General features: G+C 43.8%; 1 protein-coding gene and 1 non-coding gene across 2 annotated transcripts; one reads left to right on the top strand and one right to left on the bottom strand.

The window, feature by feature from the left end:
- Positions 1 to 7,561: 7,561 nt before the first annotated feature.
- Cnot11 (CCR4-NOT transcription complex subunit 11) lies at positions 7,562 to 16,615 on the top strand. The gene is made up of 7 exons (XM_076557424.1): positions 7,562 to 8,152; positions 9,352 to 9,516; positions 11,039 to 11,191; positions 11,942 to 12,144; positions 13,988 to 14,190; positions 16,173 to 16,269; positions 16,349 to 16,615. Exons 1-7 carry the CDS (start codon positions 7,654 to 7,656, stop codon positions 16,544 to 16,546), a joined length of 1,518 nt encoding a protein of 505 aa, XP_076413539.1. The 5' UTR covers positions 7,562 to 7,653; the 3' UTR covers positions 16,547 to 16,615.
- Positions 16,616 to 20,023: 3,408 nt separating this feature from the next.
- LOC121824896 (small nucleolar RNA SNORD89) lies at positions 20,024 to 20,138 on the bottom strand. Its single transcript, XR_006066902.2, has one exon. It is a non-coding gene; the product is annotated as a small nucleolar RNA SNORD89 (small nucleolar RNA).
- Between the last annotated feature and the right edge of the window lie 755 nt (positions 20,139 to 20,893).

Raw genomic sequence — 20,893 nt, 5'->3', positions numbered from 1 at the left:
AAACAAGTCCATTCATTCTTTAGTCCATTCATTTCATTTCCCTGAGTCAAGATTCTATCTACACAGCTTCAATTCTATTCTTATATTTAGCTCCTCTCTGTCCTTTCTCCTCCTGTCTTCTCATAACTCTAACTCTTATCCATCCTGTCTTCATCTTCATCCTCATACTTTCCCATCATGGTTCCTTCTCCTTGCTCTCCCTAACTGGTCCCTGACCTGCCTGCAGCCTGACTTTACAATACAATGCAAAAGCTTCCCTTGACCTTGATATCCTCCCTATGCTAATTCCCTGCCCGGTTCCACCCTCCTGAATGCTTAAGGGAAGTTCCTTGTCTGTGCATCCTGCATAATGGACGTTAACAGCTTAGATGCAAGATTGTAAAACATCAGTAGCCCTCTGGGGTTCTCCCATTGTGCTGTAAGTCTGTATTTAAGACCTCCTCCCTCCTTCAATAAATGACATTCGGCATTAAAAAATAAATAAATAAATAAAAATTAAAAAAAAAAAGAAGAAAGAAAGAAAGAAAAGAAAATGGGTCAGGCCCTGAAAATGTAAAAAAAAAAAAAAAAAAAAAAAGTCCCCACAAGAGCCATGAAAGCCAGCTTTATCTGCAACCCAAAAGGGGAGTGAATAGAGGAGGTGGGGTCAGAAAAGGCCTGGAATAAGTCAGAAAGGGAGTTTATGTGCTCAAAAATACATTCCTATAAGTGGTTAGGTGAGTCTATCATAAATGTGCTCAAACTACAATCTTACAGGTGGTTAGGTAAACAAGTCTATAGGTCACTAAAATAAAACTGCCTCTATTGTCCTAAGCCGCCATAAATTGGCAGGGCAGGTTTAACTTTGCTCAGAGGTAGGAAACCTGTCTCAAAGCTACTTTGCACCTGGTATGCAAAAAACCCTTTTGCTCTGAGTCAGTTGCTCTGGAACGTCATTTGGGCAGCGAGAGAAAGGAGGCCCTGGGCTTCATTTGCAGAAGAAGCAAAGCTATGCACCTAGCTGTCCCTAGGCGGTTTCTCCAGAAGGGTGTTTGCCTTAAGTCAGGAGACTGCCATTGGCCTAGGATACTAGGTAAAATACATTGTTCAAAGCTCTTGGAAGTTGTGAGCGCACATGAAATTCATAGCAGAAGACAGCTGATATATTAGTAAAGCTGAATAACACCAAATGCTCCTTGAGATTTGGGCTTCTCTGGAAGAATGTTTTGATTTTTCCTGGTGTAGCTTTATCATATTCAGCTGAATTCTTACTACATTCCTGCAGCTTGTAACAGTGTTAGGTCTCATATCAAGGACAAATGGCTGAGATGCCTATTAACTTATCAAAGTTGACGCTGGCTGCCAGATTCTCCCAGCACACCTGTTACCTGGAGGCTCCTGGCTGGGATACTCCACCCCTACCCTAATCTTCAGCCCAGAGACTGGGCTGCGCTGCCCTTCCTCCAGCTGCCCTTCCCTGTATAATCCAGCTGTTTTGGCTATGCTGGTCCTTTTTACCCTTTTTGCCCTTTTGACCTCTTGGTTTGGCTCTTCCCTTTCCCCTCTCCTTACATGGCTCTACTCTCCCTCATCTCTATGATAAACCTCCTCTACCATGCCTAGACCCAGTCATAGCCTCTTTTTTATTTCTTTTTTTCCATTTACCTAGACCATTACTGAAATTAAGTATGCACATATCTCATGACCCAGCTGGACCAGTCCTCCATACAGGGCCAAGAGGTCAGCATATATCTACAAAAGAGATTTCCCTGACTGCCCATGCTTTCATCTCATTAGACACTCAGATTAGAAATTCCCTCAATACTCACAGTAATACATTGGATGATCCCATACACTCACAGTGAACTACTATGTCAGATATTCTACGAAGTGTGTGGTTTGAAATGGCCCAAGATGAAGCTGGGCATGGTGGGAAGTTGAGACAGGAGGATTGAGCATTGGCAGAGAGTCTGTGCTACAGAGCAAGTACAAAACTAACTTGATTACTTGCCATGGACATGTCCCCTTCCTCCCCCACAAAAAACAAACAAAACCAAACCCCCAAAATACAAACAAGCTCCTTTAGTGTTCTCCAGTCTCTGATATGCATTGGAACCTCAGTTAGCAAAAACTAAGTGTTCCCAAGGTCTTGTGGGGTCAGTCCACCAGGGACTGATTTTTCTCATATTGTCTCAGATCATACAGCCTTTGTCTTAGGGAGGGTTGGGTAGCTTTATTACTATAGCTGTAGTAGTTATATATTATTATAGTAATAGATCAGAGCTATATCACTCAGTTTCTTAGCTCTCACAGCACTCAGATACATCCCACCTGAGTCTATATCCCACAGCCTCACAAGCCAGGGTGAAAGGTTCTCTCATTTCTTATTTTTAGCACTTGCTATGGTACATGTGTGGGAGTCGGTTCTCTCTTTCCACCAGGAGGCTTCTAGAGATCAAACACAGGTTGTCAGGGTTGATGACAAGTACCTTTACCTGCTGAGCCACCTTGCTGACTTTCTGTTAGATCTCAAACCTGGGACGAATGGTTAACGGAGGTGCCTATCAAACATACCAAAGGGAACATAGCTGCCAGATTCTCCCAGCATTCCTCAGTCCCTACCTGTTACAGGGTATGGCTGGTCTCCCCTGGCCCCTACCCTGCACTCTCCAGCCCCAGGGCTGACTGCCCTTCTCCCGAAGCTCTTCCCTATGTGATCCAGCCATTTTGGCTATGCTGGCCCCTCTGCATCTTTTGTTCCCTCTTTGCCCCCTGGCCTCTTGGCTCCCAGATCTTCCTGTTGTAGGAATTTAGCAGAGTCACTAAATTTCGGGTAGATATTAGAATGAACAGCCATTTTTAGAAGTACTTTGACCTTGAATAATCCTTGTGGAAAACAGTGATTGTTTCCTGTGATCTGTAGAATTGGGCACTGTAGCCATCCCGTGACTTTGGTCACAGGATGCCTCAGGCACATCTGAGGCTCTTGTACTATTATGTATTGCACACATAATAAAGGACTAGAGTCATGGGAATGTGTGATACTCTCCTTTAGTAAGACATGTAAATTAGATTAGGGACCTTGGTATGAGGAAATACTTTGTGTAACTTCCAACAGATATGCTTTTGTATGTCTGTTTGGGGTTCAATCCATCAGAGAGGCTGGACCTTCCTGCTGCCAGATAGGTCTTAAAATTTCATCTTGGAGCACCTTCTTTCCTCAACTGACCTGCGGTATATAGTAGGGTGCACCTCGACATCTCCCTTCTTACCTTCCCATCTCTCCTCACATGGCACAGCTCAGTCTGCTGGTCATATCCACTCTGGACTCTCCCAGATGTCTGCCTCTGGCTCTGCTCTCTGGCATCTCTGCAATAAATTTTCTCCTCCACCATACAGAGGAGCAGTCATGTCCTTCTTTTCTTTTTTTTCCTTCACCCTCATGCCTTGTTTAAAGTTATTGTTGCTTATCTTCACTCAAGCAGTTCAAAGGCAGACTACTCCCTGATCACCATAGCTCCCTGTACTGGGCTGACACCAAGGCTCCATCCACAAGCTGTGCCACGGATTTCTTCCTCTGTAATAAAGGTTAGACCTGAGGGCTGTCTCCTATCACATCTACCTCCATTTCTCCTACTGTCGGATTCTTCTCATGGATTCCAAAGTTTTGGATCCCGGGAGGGCCTGTTTGGTACACATTGATTTTGTCTTTTCTTTCCTTAAGTGTTCTCCATTCCCAGAAGAATTCCAAGAACAAGCAAGCAGCCAGCACTCCATCTTCTCTTCCTTCTTCGTTAGTTCTTTCCCTTTTCCAGCAGCTTAGAGGCTAGTGTGAAGGACAGCATCATACTTGTTTTTCTCATTGCAACTTCTCCCTTACATGGGCAATTTTTTTGGGGGAGAGGGCAGATGGTGTAGCCTTAAGTTGCATGTCTTATGTCCAGAACAAGGGCCATGGAACTGATGTCACATCTGGCTTATGATCCTGTCTTACCCATGCTGCATTAGGGGGTGGGGTGAAGGGTGGGTCACAATATATCCTTTAGTCTATAAGTCACATGACAATATGGGGCGTCCCCATTCATTAATGAGGCATCCCACACCATACCGCATAGAGGAGCAGCCATTATGGGATTCTCCTCAGGGACACTCCATCCTACATCGGATCAACCTTCGTTGTATCTTTTTGCCCACAGTAGGGTGAGATGTAGGGCATGAAAATGAACTAATAGGGATAATGCCATTGTTACTGCAGCAACAGAACATGCCAGTTCACACCACAGAGGAAAAGAGCCACATTGGGGTCGCCTGGTGTTTGTTCCGCCCTCAGATGGCTCAGCTCAGTAGGTCTCATCACCCACAGCAGAGACAACACAAATGCTCCTCTCAAATGTGTCTTTGGTGCTTTTATGTCCCTGTTTACGGTGTTCATGTCTTTCCTGGGAAGACATGAACAATTATCTATTATCTATTCATCCCAAGTAGGGCACCAAAACCAGACCTCAAGTTTAGCTGGGTGAGTCAGTGAGTTCAGCTGGGAGCTTACTTACAAGATACTTACAGGAGCATGGGGAGGGGGTTACCCACAGGAGCATAGATACCAGACTTTTTCTTTTGGCCCACCAACCAGCTTCCAAATCATGACACGGAGACTTATTATTAGTTTTGAATGCTTGGCCTTAGCTTATGCTCGTTTCTGGCTAGCTTTATTGGTTTCTTTAACTTAAATTAACCTATTTCTTTTCATCTGTATTTTGTCTCAGGGCTTCTTACCTTTCTTTCTATAGGTCCTACTCTGTGTCTGCTGGCTGGCAGCTGGCTGGCAGCTGCCTGGATGCCCTGGGCATCTCCTTCTCACTTTCTCCCTCGTTCCCCTCCTTGAGGCTAGCTATGGCCTCCTATTTATCTCTGCTGGCCAGCCTCCCCTATCCCTCCTCTGCCTGGTGACTGGCCATTTGGCTCTTTATTAGACCAATCAGGTGCCTTAGTCAGGCAAGGTGAAACAAATGCAACACATCTTTGCATAATTAAACAAATACAGCACAAACAAATGTAACACGTCCTTACATCATTAAACAAATGTAGCATAAACAAATGTAACACACCTTTACACAGTTGAAGTCATATTCTACAGCATCAACAAATGTAACACGTCCTTACATCATTAAACAAATGTAGCATAAACAAATGCAGGACACCTTTACACAGTTGAAGTCATATTCCACAGCATCAGCAAATGTGACACATCTTTCCATAGTTAAATATTCCACAAGAAAAATAGACAACTTATAGGCAACTACACTGCGTAAGTCTTCTAACCCAACAACCGTTCACTAGCATACACCTTGGGGGAGGGGCTGTGCCTTGTGCATCTAAAACACTACTTCACAAGCCCCATGCGCCCATTCTCCCTTCCACAAGGGAATGTTAGAGGGTCCAACCCTGTGAGGGTTTCAAGAGGGTCATCACAGCTGTTCTGACAGCAACATCCGGGGCTCAGAGCACAGCCTTCGGTACCAGGAGGCCACAGGAAAAACTTAGAGGAGACACAGTTAAGGCCGGATGACAAAAGAAGCAGAGATTGGCATGGCGAGGCAGCGGAAAGGGACACCAAGGACTTTGGGTAAATGCCAGAGGCTAGTAGTACAAGACAAGGACGGATTCTTCCCTTGATGCCTCAGAGGGGAATGACCGAGCTGACATTCGGATTCCAGACTTTCAGCCTCAGGAAGGGAGAGAAAGTTGGTTTCTACTGTAAAAATGTACCCAGTTTGTGGTTATGCCACAGAGGCCCTAGAAACGAACACAGAATGGAAAACACGAGGGAAACACTTGGTACCCCGTTAATCTTGATAGAAAAGCAGCTCTATTTGGGGGTAACATGCTATGTTCAAATATTTTAACACATCGCGAAACACCCACACGGTACTAACATTTAAATGATTAATAAGTTGTAACAATGAAGAACTAGCACGAATCAGTTTTAGTATTGTAGACTAGTTATCACAAATAGAGTCTACAATGTAAAAAGGCTCCAAGAGAATGTAGTTAATTTACAACAATAATAAAAATAAGAGCTAATTTGAATCAGTTGCCAAGTCCTATTTTCTGCCGACTGTAACGTTCACTAGCAGGACTTCTCTACAGGTTTAATAGCAAACCAAAGAAGGCTTTAAAACAAGCATGCTACCCAACACCTCTTCCTCACAACTGTCTTTAGAATTTCGGCGGTAAGTAAATAGAAAACTCTTAGGCTGCTGCCATTATTTAGCACAAGGTAGCAGGTGATGCTGATGCCATTCCTGTCGGTACTGTAGTTCTAGAGTGGGTACCAGTCACACCAGTGCCCACGTGTGTGTCTGTGTGTGTGTGAGGGGATGGGGAGTCGGCAGCGGTGTTTTTGAGCATCTGAATCAGATCACAGGGGACCAGACTAAGAGGCTGGTATGTAAGGAAATTTCCAGGGTTTCCCAGGGTTCAGCCAAGGGGTACAGACACCCTAGGGCAGGCTAAGGAAAAAAGAAATACAGCAAACGATTCTGTAAATGAGTATTTCTTTTCTTTCTTTCTTTTTTTTTTTTCTTCGAGACAGGGTTTCTCTGTGTAGCTTTGCGCCTTTCCTGGAGCTCACTTGGTAGCCCAGGCTGGCCTCGAACTCACAGAGATCCGCCTGGCTCTGCCTCTGGAGTGCTGGGATTAAAGGCGGGCGCCACCACCGCCCGGTCTGTAAATGAGTATTTCTTGAGACACGTTCTCAGATTTTTGTTTCCTTTTTTTATTTCTTTGAGAATGGTCTATGTAATCCTGGCTATCCTGAAACTCACTCTATAGAGCAGGCTGGCCTCGAACTCATGGAGATCCGCCTGCCTCTGCCTCCCTAGTGCCAGGTTCCCGCCCAGGTTTTTGTTAACCTAGCGGTGCACAAACACCTCCAGGCAAAATGATCCCATCTCTGAGAATGCAAGTAAGTCTTGAAGTTGAAACTGGTTGTGAGAAACCTGTTTTTATTTTGCATACAATTTCACCATGAATCATCAAGAACGTTGTTAAGCCAGTTAGCATCTAAGACCCATTTTTCTTTTTTCTTTTCTTTTCTTTTTTTTTTTTTGGTTTTTCGAGACAGGGTTTCTCTGTGTAGCTTTGGACCCTGTCCTGGAACTCACTTGGTAGACCAGGCTGGCCTCGAACTCACAGAGATCCACCTGGCTCTGCCTCCTGAGTGCTGGGATTAAAGGCGTGCGCCATCACCGCCCGGCTAAGACCCATTTTTCAAATCATAACTAAGGCAATATTTTACCGGGATGGTTTGGTGCCACCCACCACCCCGAGACAGCTCTCGCTGGCTTTAGCCACACCTTCGCCCCTCCCTAGGTTACACAGGCAAAGGAAAAACTAGACGGACCCCGTCTCTGTCCACAGGGCCCCGCCCTCCGGAACGCCCCTCCCACTTCCGGGCACGGCGCCCCGCCCACCTCGCGTCTCCGGAACCCGGGGCGTGGCCTCTCGCGCTACCTATCAGCCGCGCTGCTTCCCAGTTCCGATCGCCTGACTGCCGCGCTGTTTGGTTTTGCGACGCTGTCGCGCAACGGGGCGCTTTACGGCCGCGGGGAAAGCCGCGAGCCGGTCGGTGCCCAGGGCCTCTCGGCCGGGACGCAGGGCAGGCGGGCGAAGTGGATGCCCGGCGGCGGGGCGAGCACGGCGTCTGGCCGGCTTCTCTCCGCAGCGGATCAAAGAGGAGCGCGGGAGGCGGCGGCGGCGGCGGCAGGGGCGGCGGCGTTCCGAGGCGGAGCAGGTGGTCCCGGGCCGAGGAGTGGAGGCCCCGGGGGCCCCGCGGGCAGGATGAGCCTGACCCCGAAGGAACTCTCCAGCCTGCTTAGCATCATCTCGGAGGAGGCGGGCGGCGGCAGCACTTTCGAGGGCTTGTCCACCGCCTTCCACCACTACTTCAACAAGGCCGACCACTTCCGCCTGGGCTCGGTGCTGGTGATGCTGCTGCAGCAGCCGGACCTGCTGCCCAGCGCGGCGCAGCGCCTGACGGCGCTCTACCTGCTGTGGGAGATGTACCGCACCGAGCCGCTCGCCGCCAACCCGTTCGCGGCCAGCTTCGCGCACCTGCTCAACCCCGCGCCGCCCGCCCGCGGCGGACAGGAGCCCGACCGGCCCCCGCTCTCAGGTACCTCCCACTGCCGGCTGTGCGGGTGCAGCCCGCTCTTCTGCTGGGAGCTCGCCGGCTAGAACAATTCAGCCTCCTTTCCCACGCCTTCACTAAAGTAGGGGAGAGGTAGCCAGAAGTTCCAAGTTGTTTTTTCTTTTGCTTTTTTTTTTTTTTTAAATTCACTGATTCCCCCGCAACCGAAAAAAACCAACACATCGTACAGCCCACCGAAGGGACTGCACACAGTTTAGTATGTTAAATACAGGTCATTTATTATTTTAAGGCCCTGGGGTATGTGAAGTTATAGCCAGTGACACTAAGTCTATCCTCCCCCTCCTCCTTATGTCTCAGAGTAAAGAAGTCAATATTCAAGTGGCAGGTTGAAATCCACATTACGTAGCATCTAACGTCATGCAGCCGCCTTCTTGGTCTGCGGGAATGTCACGTTCGGGCGGAGAATGAAGTCTTTTCTAATTCACTGTTAGAAGATGCGTGTCTCTGGGACAGATTTAGAGTGTTTAATTTTGCAGTATTGCCGATATCAGATGTAGATGAGATTCGAGGATGCTCCCTTAACTTTAGTGCCACTGATGGACATCATCACCCCCTTGACCCCATGAGCCTGGTTGGGGCTCTAGGACAGCTATACCCACCCCCACCCACGTCACACGGCTGCATTTTAGATTTTTTTCGAATTCATTTTTTATTTTATGTGCATTGGTGTTTTGTCTACATTCACGTCTATGTGAGGGTGTCCGAAGTCCCGGAACTTGAGTGACAGGGTGAGCTGCCATGTGGGTGCTGGGAACTGAACCCCCGTCAACTGGAAGAGCAGACAGTGTTCTCAACTGCTGAGCCATCTCTCCACCACCCCCTAGATTTTTTTTTGTAAGTGTGCTTATACTGGGCTGTACTCCAAGCCCTAGAAAAGCAATTCTGATTGCTACCGTATGTAAGCTTTAGCCTTTGCAGGGATTGAAGTATTTGATAACAAAATTCTCAATAGTTATTAAGGCCATAAGTTTTATTGACACTCTGGAGATCACAGAATCTCAAGTGACACATAGACTTTTTATGTGATTAATTGGAACTCAGTTACATTTAGCTTATAAACATAGTGTGGTGTGGCAAAGTAGCCAGAAGCTGTTTTACCAGATTCAAGTTAATTAAAAAAAAGTAACCATTGGAGAGACATCGGTATACATTTTTATTTGCAGGGTTTTTGCCTCCTATAACTCCACCAGAAAAGTTTTTTCTTTCCCAGCTGATGCTGGCACCCCCAAGGGAGCTCTTCAAAAAGACACCTCGCCAGATCGCGTTGATGGATGTTGGAAACATGGGACAGTCTGTGGACATCAGTGGCCTTCAGTTGGCCTTGGCGGGTAAGGAAGGGCCGTCGGGGCATTTTGTCTGCTCCTGAGAGCCTCTGCCTAAAATCAAGGTTTATTATTTTTTTAATTTACCCTTTTGCCTCTCTCTCTCCCCATCTCCCTGTCTGGCACCCCCCTCTTTTGTTTGTGATTTTTTTTTTTTTTTTTTTTTTTGGTTTTTCGAGACAGGGTTTCTCTGTGTAGCTTTGTGCCTTTCCTGGAACTCACTTGGTAGCCCAGGCTGGCCTCGAACTCACAGAGATCCACCTGCCTCTGCCTCCCAGTGCTGGGATTAAAGGCATGCGCCACCGCCACCTGGCTTGTTTTGTTTTTGAGACAAGGTTTCTTTGTGGCTGTTCCTGGCTGTGCTGGCACTTGCTCTGTAGACCAGGCTAGCCTCTAAGAGCTGTTCCTGCCTCTGACTCAGGTATTGGGCTTAAAGGTGTGCATGCCTAGCTGCCATCCCGATTAAACCCTTCCACCCGAGCGTCCCTCCTTCCCTCTGTCCACCTTTCTCAGACCGTCTCACTCCAGCATTGCCTTTCACCTTGGTTTGCATCACGTGTGTTGTATTACCTCTCTTCCTGCCTCCCTTAGAGCCTCCTTATACTCCCTCACGGTCCACTTTCTCGTTTCCTGGAATTTACACACATCACCACGTTGCATGTACACATAGGCTAAGATCTGCGTATGAGAGGGAACCCTCTGTTTGTCTTTCCAGCAGGAGGGAGTGACTAACAGGGCCTTCTCTCCTCCCTTCAGATGGAAGCTGTCCAAATCCCTTTCTTCGTCTGCTTCATACTCTCCCCAGAGCTTACCACACTGTTCATCTCTGAACGCGAGACATGGTGGCATAGGCCTTTAATCCCAGCAACTCGGGAGGGAGAGGCAGGCAGATCTCTGATTTCTAGGCCATCCAGGGTTACATAGTGCGACCCTGTCTGGAAAAACAAAAAAACAAAACAAAACAAAAAAACAAAATACAAGATAAAACAAACATCCACAATCCAGATCATCTCTGTAAGGCACGAAACAGATGTCTTATAGTAGGATCTCTGTACTAAAGGTATGTTTGTGGGTGATTCGTATTGTGTTTTGTGAATTTTAAAAACACAAGCAAACAGGTTGAATTTTAGTGACTCTAAGGGGAAGAGATTTATCATTAACAATTTGTTCATTTCAGAAGTTTTATTTAAAATTTCCAACAAATACCTGCTATATATTGGTTTTAACAGTAGGTATTTGTTACTGTTAAAATCATCAGTCCTTTTTTCCTTGCAGGGTTATTTTAATGTTGTTATTGTTTGGTTTATAGGAGTTAAAGATATTTATTTTGCACCCTTGTTCTGTTCATGGTGTTCTCAATTTTAAAATGTTCTTTGTCCTCCCCCCCTCCCCCCCCCCAGTCTCAAATGGCTAAGGCTTTAAGGCCTTGAATTCTTGATCCTCCTGTCTCCACCTTCCAGGTACTAGGGTTGCAGATATCCTGCCCCCAGGTCTGGCTTAAAATGCTTCTTGTCTGAATCTCTTCCAGAACGTCAGTCTGAACTGCCAACCCAGAGTAAAGCTAGCTTCCCAAGTATCCTTAGCGACCCAGACCCGGATTCCTCTAACTCTGGATTTGACAGCTCTGTTGCATCTCGGATCACAGAGTCTTTAGTCAGTGGACCAAAGCCACCTATTGAAAGTAGGTATATATAGACTAAGGGTATATCTTAATGAATCTTTTAGTTTGTTTTTGTTTTAATGAGACGGAATCTTGTGTAGTGCAGAGGAGCCTTGAAAACTCCCTGTATAGCTGAGGCCGACCCTAAAATCCTGAGCCTCCTGCTTCTGTCTCCCAAGTGCTGGGGTTTCTGAGGTGTGCCATGCCCAGCTTTTTTGTTTTCTTTAAAGTGTTTGGGATCAAACCCAGGACCACTGTGTAAAAGGAAAGTACTCCACAGCTAAGTTCCATCTCCAGCCCCTTCCAGACTTCTGTCTAATAGAGGTCATTTTATACTTCTTTAGTAATCTTATCAAGTCTCTCAGTTTTTACTGACTTGACAGCCTTTAATCTACTTTAATTGGCAAAAAAAAAAAAAAATCCAAAACCAACCAAACAAAAAAACACTGAATTTGTACCATTTGGTTTTACAAGCTTCTGGGTGGTTTGAACGACAAAGACATTCTGCACAGGGGTAGGAACATCATCTCCTAATTACAGTGTTTTCAGGATGTGGAAGCTTACAATGGGAATTCCATTTGGTTTAAAGCGGGTTTACTGTTTGAAGTTTCAGCTAGTCACAAGCATGTCTCCAGATCCATGGGACATGGTGGGTTTTGGTGTTTGGAGACAGGGTTTCTCTGTGTAGCCCTGGAACTCACTCTGTAGACACACGTGAGGTGTGTGCAGATTTTAGCTCACTGATACAGTCATGTATTACTCTCATTATAGGTCACTTCCGGCCAGAGTTTATCCGCCCACCACCACCTCTCCACATTTGTGAGGATGAACTGGCCTGGCTGAATCCTACAGAACCCGAGCATGCCATTCAGTGGGATAAATCAATGTGTGTTAAGAATAGCACTGGTGTGGAGATCAAGCGGATCATGGCCAAAGCCTTCAAAAGCCCTTTATCTTCTCCCCAACAAACACAGGTGTGTATGTATTACAAACAGTGTCCCCTCCGTGACCCATCACAAGGTTTTCCTCCCATAAGTGATAAGTCAGCAGTCAGTGGTTGGTAAGAGCCAGCAGGAGGAAGCAGTCTGAAGCTATGTTCTGGCCTTTCCTTGTTTGATAATTTTGCTCTGATGAGACAAGAAGTCTAATGACTGAAAATGTCTAGACTCTGTTCATTTTGTCTCAGGGGGAGGTGGTGGGATAGGAAGAGTCTCAAATTGGGTCACTGTTCCAGGTGTGCACATCATATGCATGGCTGTATTCGGCTGGACAGTAACTCAAGGATGTGTGGAGTTGTTGATGTTGTATATAAACAGTGAGGTTCAGGGAGTACACTAGGCTTTAGCATATGGTGTTTAGTGGTGGGGTGAGGTTATCTCCCCTGCTGCTCAAGATTACAACTGGATGGACACCCTGGGCTGTATATTTTATTAGGTTTATACACTTTTAAGTTAGAACTGGTAGGAAGATACTGTTACTTCCAATTCAGTTCATCATTTAAAGTATCTTTTTTTTTTTTGGTTTTTCGGGACAGGGTTTCTCTGTGTAGCTTTGCGCTTTTCCTGGATCTCTCTCTGTAGACCAGGCTGGTCTCGAACTCACAGAGATCCGCCTGCCTCTGCCTCTCAAGTGCTGAGATTAAAGGCGTGAGCCACCACTGCCCGGCTAAAGTATCCATTTTAAAAAGATTTGTTTTATGCATATGGGTGTTTTGTCTGCCTGTATGTCTGTGCACTGTATGGGTGCAGTGCCCACAGATGCCAGAAGAGGGCATCAGATCTTTGGAACTGGGGTTACAGATGTGAGCCTCCATGTGGGTGCTAGGAACCAAACCCTGGTCCTCTCGAAGAACAGCAAGTGCTCTGACCACTGGATCATCTTCCAGTCTCCCCCACAAATATTTTTGAAGTGATGCAATTGTTTGTAGTTTGTTTGCTATTCGACAATCATGAAACAGTCCAGTGTGGAATATACAAGTAGCTAAAAGAAGATAAAGAGTTAAAAGGAATGGGCATGGTGCATGTCCGTAATCCTAGCACTTCGAAGGTAAAGATTGAAAATCTGGAATTAAAGATCAGGCTCCACAAGATAGGGACCTCAAGGCCAGCCTGGGCCACAGGATAAATAGCCTCAAGATAAATGAATTTTTTTAAAAAGAAAAAGTATGTATCTGGACAAGGAAAACAATTTTTCCATCTCTTGGGATTATGAAGTGTGGGTATAACTTGAACTATAAAATATTACATGTAGAACACTTGAAGTGTTTCTATTCTGTCTCTTTCTAGGGTATTTCTGTTATTTCTGGGTAAGACGGGGCATAGCCCTTGTTCTGAATTATTTTGTGGTTTATGGAGTATGTGTGGCTTTTTTTCTTTTTTAAACTGAGACAAGGTCTTACTATATATACCTCGAATAGCCTTGAACTCACAATGTAGCCTTGGCTGGCCACCTCCTACCTCAGTGCTTGTATTACAGATGTGTGCTACCACACTCAACTTGGTTTGTGTGTTTTGGGAGAAGTTGGTAATTACGATTTTAAGAATGACACTATTATGGTCATACTGTATACTACCAGACAAAATCAAGACTGTCTTGTCTACAGGAAGAATGACTAGTGGATTTACAAATTGTCTTTTTTTTGTATCATCACAATTCAAATTTGAAAATACATCAAGACATAGTGAACATGGCTTTGAGGGAAGAAATTTAACAGATTAACTTAACAGAGAGTTTTTATAATTCTTATATAAAACGTGTTTGTATGTAGGAAAAATATTCTAATATGACTCAAAACCCTCTCAATTTGGTTTTCTTTAGCTCCTTGGTGAGCTGGAAAAAGATCCCAAACTTGTTTATCACATTGGCCTTACTCCGGCGAAACTTCCAGACCTAGTGGAGAACAACCCTTTAGTTGCTATAGAAATGCTGTTGAAACTCATGCAATCAAGCCAGATCACGGAGTACTTCTCTGTCCTGGTCAATATGGACATGTCCTTACATTCGATGGAAGTTGTTAATCGGTAAGTGTTCATGGTCCACCAGAAGTGTAACTAGTATTCAAACCCCGAGTACATGACCTGGAACTTTGAAAAGCTGTGGCAGGTTTTTCCCTTTTCTGATACTGTTAGCCTAAACTGATCCTTAGTGTTCACTGCATGTGACTTTAGCCTCCTGTAAGAATTCAGTTGTTAACTTTACTTCACTGTCTTTTGTGCTCCCTACAAGTCCAGGTTTTCATCCCTTAGCAGCCAGTATCGGCAGCCAGTACGTGTGGCCCTTAGACTTGTACCACTAGGTACGCACTCCTGGAGAGTACTCGTGTTCTCTCAGCTTTTGTTGGGTTTTTTTTTTTTTTTGAGACAGAGTCTCTCTGTAGCCCTGGCTGGCTTCCCAGCTCTTTGTTGACTTTGCTCTTCAGTGACCATCAAGGAAAGAATGCATTCCCCTATGGGTGTGGTCTATGTAGTTTTCATCAAAGATATATTTTATTTTAAGTAAATTACGAATTAAATGTACTTAGGTGGGTGGGGTATTATTTTTCTGAGGTAATCTTTTTGAAATAGGATCTCATAGTATCCTGGCTTCAAACCCTAGCAGTCCTGCCTCATTCTCTGAGCCTTGGACTATGGGTACGAGCCAGATCACATTCTTTTTGAACATCTATATGTAAGGATTTTTGAAACTTGAACTAAAGAATGTGTTAAGTCAGCTGGTGACAGAAGCTTGGCTGGTAGCTCTGTGCACCATAGGTGGGAGAAGAAAGGAAACAAGAGCTTCCCAGTTCCTTTGTAAGCGTGTGTCACTGGTGGAGCTGCCGGGCTACTTGTTGAAAACACGCTGCTTGCTTCTACCTCCTTTATTATAGTCAAAGTTGCTGTTGTTGCGTTGGCTAAATTCTGCCATTGGATGGAGCAATCTGAGTGTTCTTGGATTCTTCCTCACTGCATTCCTGTAGTGTCTTTACCAGTCAAGTCCTGGTTATGCTTGTTTCCTAGCTTATCATAATTTATTATTCCCAAGGATGAAGCAGCCTTACTGCTGATCTACAAATCTCAGTAGGCACAGTGCTGGTGGCAGTTTTCTTTAAGTACTTTAGTGCCTTATATTTTAAGGTCAAATAGTTTACAGTAGCCAGCCCAGTGTCCTACTAGTTCCTGGGCTGCTGAACTTGAACTCTGTATGGAATTCTTACCTGATTCCATTTCTTTCTCCCTCTCCCTCTCTCTCTCTTTTTTTTTTTCTTTTTTTTGAGACAAGGTTTCTCCATGTAGCTCTGGTTATTGTGAAATTCACTCTGTGGACCAGGCTGGCCTCGAACTCAGAGATCTACCTGCCTCTGCCTCCCAAATGTTGGGATTAAAGACCTGCACCACCACCACCTGGCTCTGACTCTTTCTTCTTATTCTACTTAATCCTTTGGAAAATACTTTGGCTTAAAAACTCTTAAGCTTGTTACATAGTTGCTGAGTCTTTAAGACTGTGTAATAGTTCTATGCCTGTGTGCCATGCTCAGTTCTCAGATAGGCCTGTTTTGTTCCCTGTTAGTTCAAGTAACTTTTGAAGGATTTACCAAGTTCATGTTTCTTTGGCAAAGCTCTACTTTAGTCTGATTATATGTTGTGCTGTTTGGTCTATCTTCATCTGAGAGACACACTGCCTCTCATAGTGCTTACACTTACAGGACTTTTCTAAGTTTTAAATGATGGCAGTACCTGCTGAGGTTGAGCTTGGACTGACAGTGATTTAGCCAGGGACATAGTGTTTCAGGGACATAGTATGACACTCATTGCTTAATGGGTCGTTACAGAGTATAATATGTAAGTATAAACTTAATAGAAGTGTCAGAGGTTTAAGTGGCCATGGCTCTTGGATTTAAAAGTAGAGAATTGGGTCACATAAATTTTTACTAGATGACCACAGGGAAATTTTGACTTCATATTTATGGTACTTCTCAATATTAGCAAATACAGTTAACAGCTTAATTTTTTTTTTCCTGAAACAGACTAACTACAGCTGTTGATCTACCTCCTGAATTTATTCACCTTTACATATCAAATTGCATCTCTACTTGTGAACAAATTAAGGATAAATATATGCAGGTGAGTAGTAGAAATGTTTGTAACATTATTATGTGCCAGGAAAACAAGTTCCTAAAACTTGTCCCTTTTTCTTTTCCAGAATCGTTTGGTACGTCTTGTATGTGTGTTTCTTCAGTCTTTGATCCGTAACAAAATTATTAACGTGCAGGACTTGTTTATAGAGGTGCAGGCCTTCTGTATTGAATTTAGTAGGATACGGGAAGCTGCAGGCCTCTTCCGGTTGCTGAAGACACTGGACACTGGGGAAACCCCTTCAGAGACCAAAATATCAAAATAATACCTCACCGGAACTTCCCCTTCTATTGCTCAACTGTATTTGGTTTTTAAAAACTGTTGAAACTCTTGAGTGGATTGCTTGCTTTATCTAAGAAATATAAATGACACTATTTACTTAAGCAAAAAAAAAAAAATTTCTTAGATGATTTTCCATGGATGAATTTTGGTAAGAACTTTGGAAAATATCTTTTAACTCTCTTGCTGATGACAATCCATAGGAGGGATAGTTATTCCAGGAAAGGAGGTACAGGTATTTCTCTTAATTTAAAACAAAGTACCCACTTTTTTTTTCTTTCCTTTTTTTAGAATAGTAACTGCAGGTTTCTTAAAAGCCATGAATCCTGCTTTTTGTAGCTTCTAGTACAAAACATGTTCAATGAGAGTAAGTGAAGACACTGAGAATTTATGGTCTGGTCTGTGCTTAGAGCAGCTGAGTGTAGTTATTAAGCAGGGTCTGAACCAGGGGCTAACCCTTTCTTGTTTTTTTCAAGACAGGGTTTCTCTGTGTAGCTCTGGCTGGAAATTGACCAGGCTGTTCCAGGCTGGTCTCAAATTCAAGAAATTCACCTGCCTCTGCTGGGATTAAAGGTGTGCCATCACTGCCTACTTGGCACACCCTTCTTGGCAACAGTGTTTCTTGGGCCTCTAACAAACATGGGCACTCTCAGGCAGGGACCTTTTGCTAGGATACAATAGCTGGAACTTTATTCTCTACTAATGGTAGTCTAAGATGGGCATTTTTTTTTTTTTTTTAAATAGACAGATAGGAGCTGGTATACCAGAAGGGTGTACCTAGATGCCTGTTTGGTGGGGAAGTTGAATAAGGTCAGTGCCTTAAATTTTTTTTGAGTGTTCTCCCCCCCCCCCCCCCCCCCACAACAGGTTCTGTCTATGTAGCTTTGGCTGCCCTGGAGCTCACTATATAGACTAGACTTGGCCTTTGAATTTAAAGATCCTCCTGCTTCTGAGTGCTGGAATTAAAGCCTTTTTTTGGGGGGAGGGGGGCGGTCTGACTTACCTTCTTATTTAAAGAAATTATGAAAAAATTCCTCTTATGGAGGTATTTCTAGAACAGATTTATAGGGATAGGCTCTGTTCTCCAACATTTGGCTAGAGTTAAAGGAAGCCAAGCTTGGTGGTTGTGTTTTACTGTACAAGTTAGTCTTCTAACAGCAGAGAAGGAACAGAACTCCAGATGTGTAACACATTCTCCTTATTCTTATGATTAGAGGAATGAGCCTTGAGCCGCTGTAGGAGTGACCACCTCTGCACTAAACAGCTGACTTCTCTCAGTGCCTCCAAGTGACCACCACCATTTTGCAGATGGCACTGGGCAAAGGCCAGCACAGGACAAAAACAGTTTTAGAAGGTCAGGTTTCAAAGACTCCCTGTGGGAACAGCTCCGCAGCTGATCAACATGTCTAACCTGTCCTGTAGCTGCAGCCCAACACAAAACTGAAAACTTAAAATACCATTTTAGGGAAGGCATATGTGTGCATGCATCTTTTAAATTTGATTGGGTCATTCTTGAGTGTGAATTCTGTAGATGACAAGTGTCCTGTCAAGATGTCTAAAGGATGATTGCCCGAGTTTAGTAAAATACATTTAACTTGCAGCCAACAAGGACCGAACTTGGGACCCATAAACACATGCCTGAAACTTATAAAGCCTGTCATAGCCTTGTTGAAGTTCACGATGTTCATTTTCATGTAACTGCCAAGACAAACACGGTACACCCTCCCCACCCCGGTCATAAGGTACAAGTTTGGAAGGGACTCTTGTGAGAGCTGTAGCAAAAGGCATAAGCAACTCAAAATTCCTGCACATCAGAAAACAAGCCATGTTGTGGCATACAAGAGGAAAAATAAAGTGTCCTTGTTGATTTTGAAATCCCAAATAAAATTCTCAAATACAGACCCTACAATGAGGTCAAGATCATAATCTTGGTGTTGACTAGGAAAAGAGTAGCTGTGCTTGGTGAACATTAGATGTACATGAACAAAGTTTGTAGCACCACTAGATTACTCTAGGTTTAGCATGTTTACACTGGATGCACACCCTGGTTCAGCCCTGCAGTCCCAGAACCCTGCAGTCCCAGCTATCTGGGTTTACTAGAGCAGGATTGTTTAAACCTAGAAAGTTACAGCCAGCCTGGGCAACAAGTTACCATCTTCAAAAAAGTAAGCAGAACTATAATCTTGAGTGAGACTGAATAACCACAATCGACTTTGAAGTGTAATTAAACTAGTTTAATTTAACATAGGTTAAACTTCAAGACTTTTTTTTAGTTCAACTTAAATCTTCAAATCACCTGTTCAGAAAAAAAAAAACAAAACACTAGTCAGTAACATTTTAAGAGTAGTAGAAGTTTTTTAAAAACACATTTTGGAATCCCAAAATACAACCACTTAAATAATTCTCAACAGCATTTAATCAACTTTACAGAAATAAGATCACTAAGTTTATAGGGCACATTCTTATTTACACCTAATTGTAAGTAGCACACTTCATATATTTTAGTTAACATTTCCATAGTAATTGTGCATCTCAGTCTATGATTTACGAGACAGTCTACATAGTACTTTGAGTAGCTCTTGGTAACGAGAGTATTTATCTGAGAAATTAGTAATTAGGAAAAAGGTTTCATACATTCATCAAATCTTAGCAACTGCTTACTAAGATGCCGATTTAATTTCATCTTGCTCTTTTTCTCTAACTACTACTGTCTATATTATGAACATGAGGCACAAGCTTGAGGTATGGTAACTACAGTGGGCCCACAGACAGAAAACACTGCTTTCCTCCTCAAGCTTTTCATCAGCCCAGCACATAACCTACCATTTGTCAGAAAGATGGACTTTTGTTCCTCATATTTTCAAATGAACAGGCACAGATACTTCAGCTCATGCTTTGTTCTAGACTTCACTGAGGCAGGTGGCAGGCTGCATGGCAGACACTCCTATAATGAGGATTCATCTACAACTATTTTTGGAAATGAAACGTTGACTAATGTTTCTAAGGCTATAGAAGCAAGACTGAGCTGAGAAGAGTCACAGGTGGCTTTTCTTATGCAGTGTCTCGTCAGAGAAGCAAATCACATTAAACCACAAAGCCACCTCGGCTTCAGGCCAACACCTAGTGCTTAGGAAATGGCAAAGCAATGTTTTCCTGATCTGTACAAACTGCTTTTGTCTAAAACAATGTCCTCAAGTTCCAGCTAATAATAGAGACACACTGATTAAACCTCATCCTTCCTTGAGCAAATAATATCAACTTGCCCCAAGGAAACTGCTGCCCAATTTAGCTATCTTATTCTGGAAGGGCTATTACTACTTTTACAATTTTAGCAGTCCTTGATTTGATAAATGTATTTAAAGGTACACTGATGCTGCTTGGTTAAGGTAGTTAGTCTAAGACACTGATTATTTTTCTTAGTGTGGGAAGTTGACCACAGGCAGGAAGCTTCCACCCTGGCATTACTGAGGTCAGACAGTGATTCGCTTCAGGAGGTTTTGTCATCGTGTGCCCACATAGAGAGCAAACTGTTGATGGAGACACTGCAATTCGGCCTTTTATTGTCATCATTCCTCAGCAGCCATTGGAAAGAAAGATTCAAGACCCCAATCAGTTCAGCAATGTGAGAAACAATTACCTGCCAAGTGAGAACATGTGGTCCCAACACTGGTTTTCTGCTGAGAGTCAAAATACCAATCCATACTGTAGAGTGAAAAACCAGGAGAGCAGGAACACAGTAAACAACCTTCTGTGTCATGGACACTGCCTCTTTCAACCACGGCCTCCAATCTTCAAAACACTATTCAGAGTCAGAAGTGGTCCACATGCTTGTAATCTCACCAGTGGGAAAGCTGAGGCAGAAGGATGGTGAATGCAAACTCAGATTGGATTAAACAATGAGACCCTGCTTAAAAAATTCTTCAGTAATGGTTAAATGATTAAAAACAATTTACCTTGCTCTATCACAATATCCTTTGTAAAAGCCAGCTTCATCTGCTGTTAGAATGATTACACCATTTTCCCTGGCATGTCTTAAAAGCACTAATCTATGTGATAAAGAATATTTTCCTGTCTGCACTGACCACACAGAGTTCAGTGAGAAACTTGTAAAACCAACTTTGAGACTCTTAATAAGTGCTCAAAATAGGATTTTTCTACTTCAACAGCTCATATTAATCTGGTTGTACATTTCTTTCAGTAAAATTCACATATTTTACTATGAGTAGCTAGAATCAAACTGTAAAAAACAGCTTTCATGTCTTAGATATGGCTCTAAGAATAAATTTAGCCTTTAAAATTCTATTTTCTTGGTGCTGGCTTGGGATAGCCTCTG

Source organism: Peromyscus maniculatus, chromosome 21 (assembly GCF_049852395.1).
Source record: "Peromyscus maniculatus bairdii isolate BWxNUB_F1_BW_parent chromosome 21, HU_Pman_BW_mat_3.1, whole genome shotgun sequence".
NCBI lineage: Eukaryota > Metazoa > Chordata > Mammalia > Rodentia > Cricetidae > Peromyscus > Peromyscus maniculatus.
This window is presented reverse-complemented; position numbering and strand designations above follow the sequence as displayed.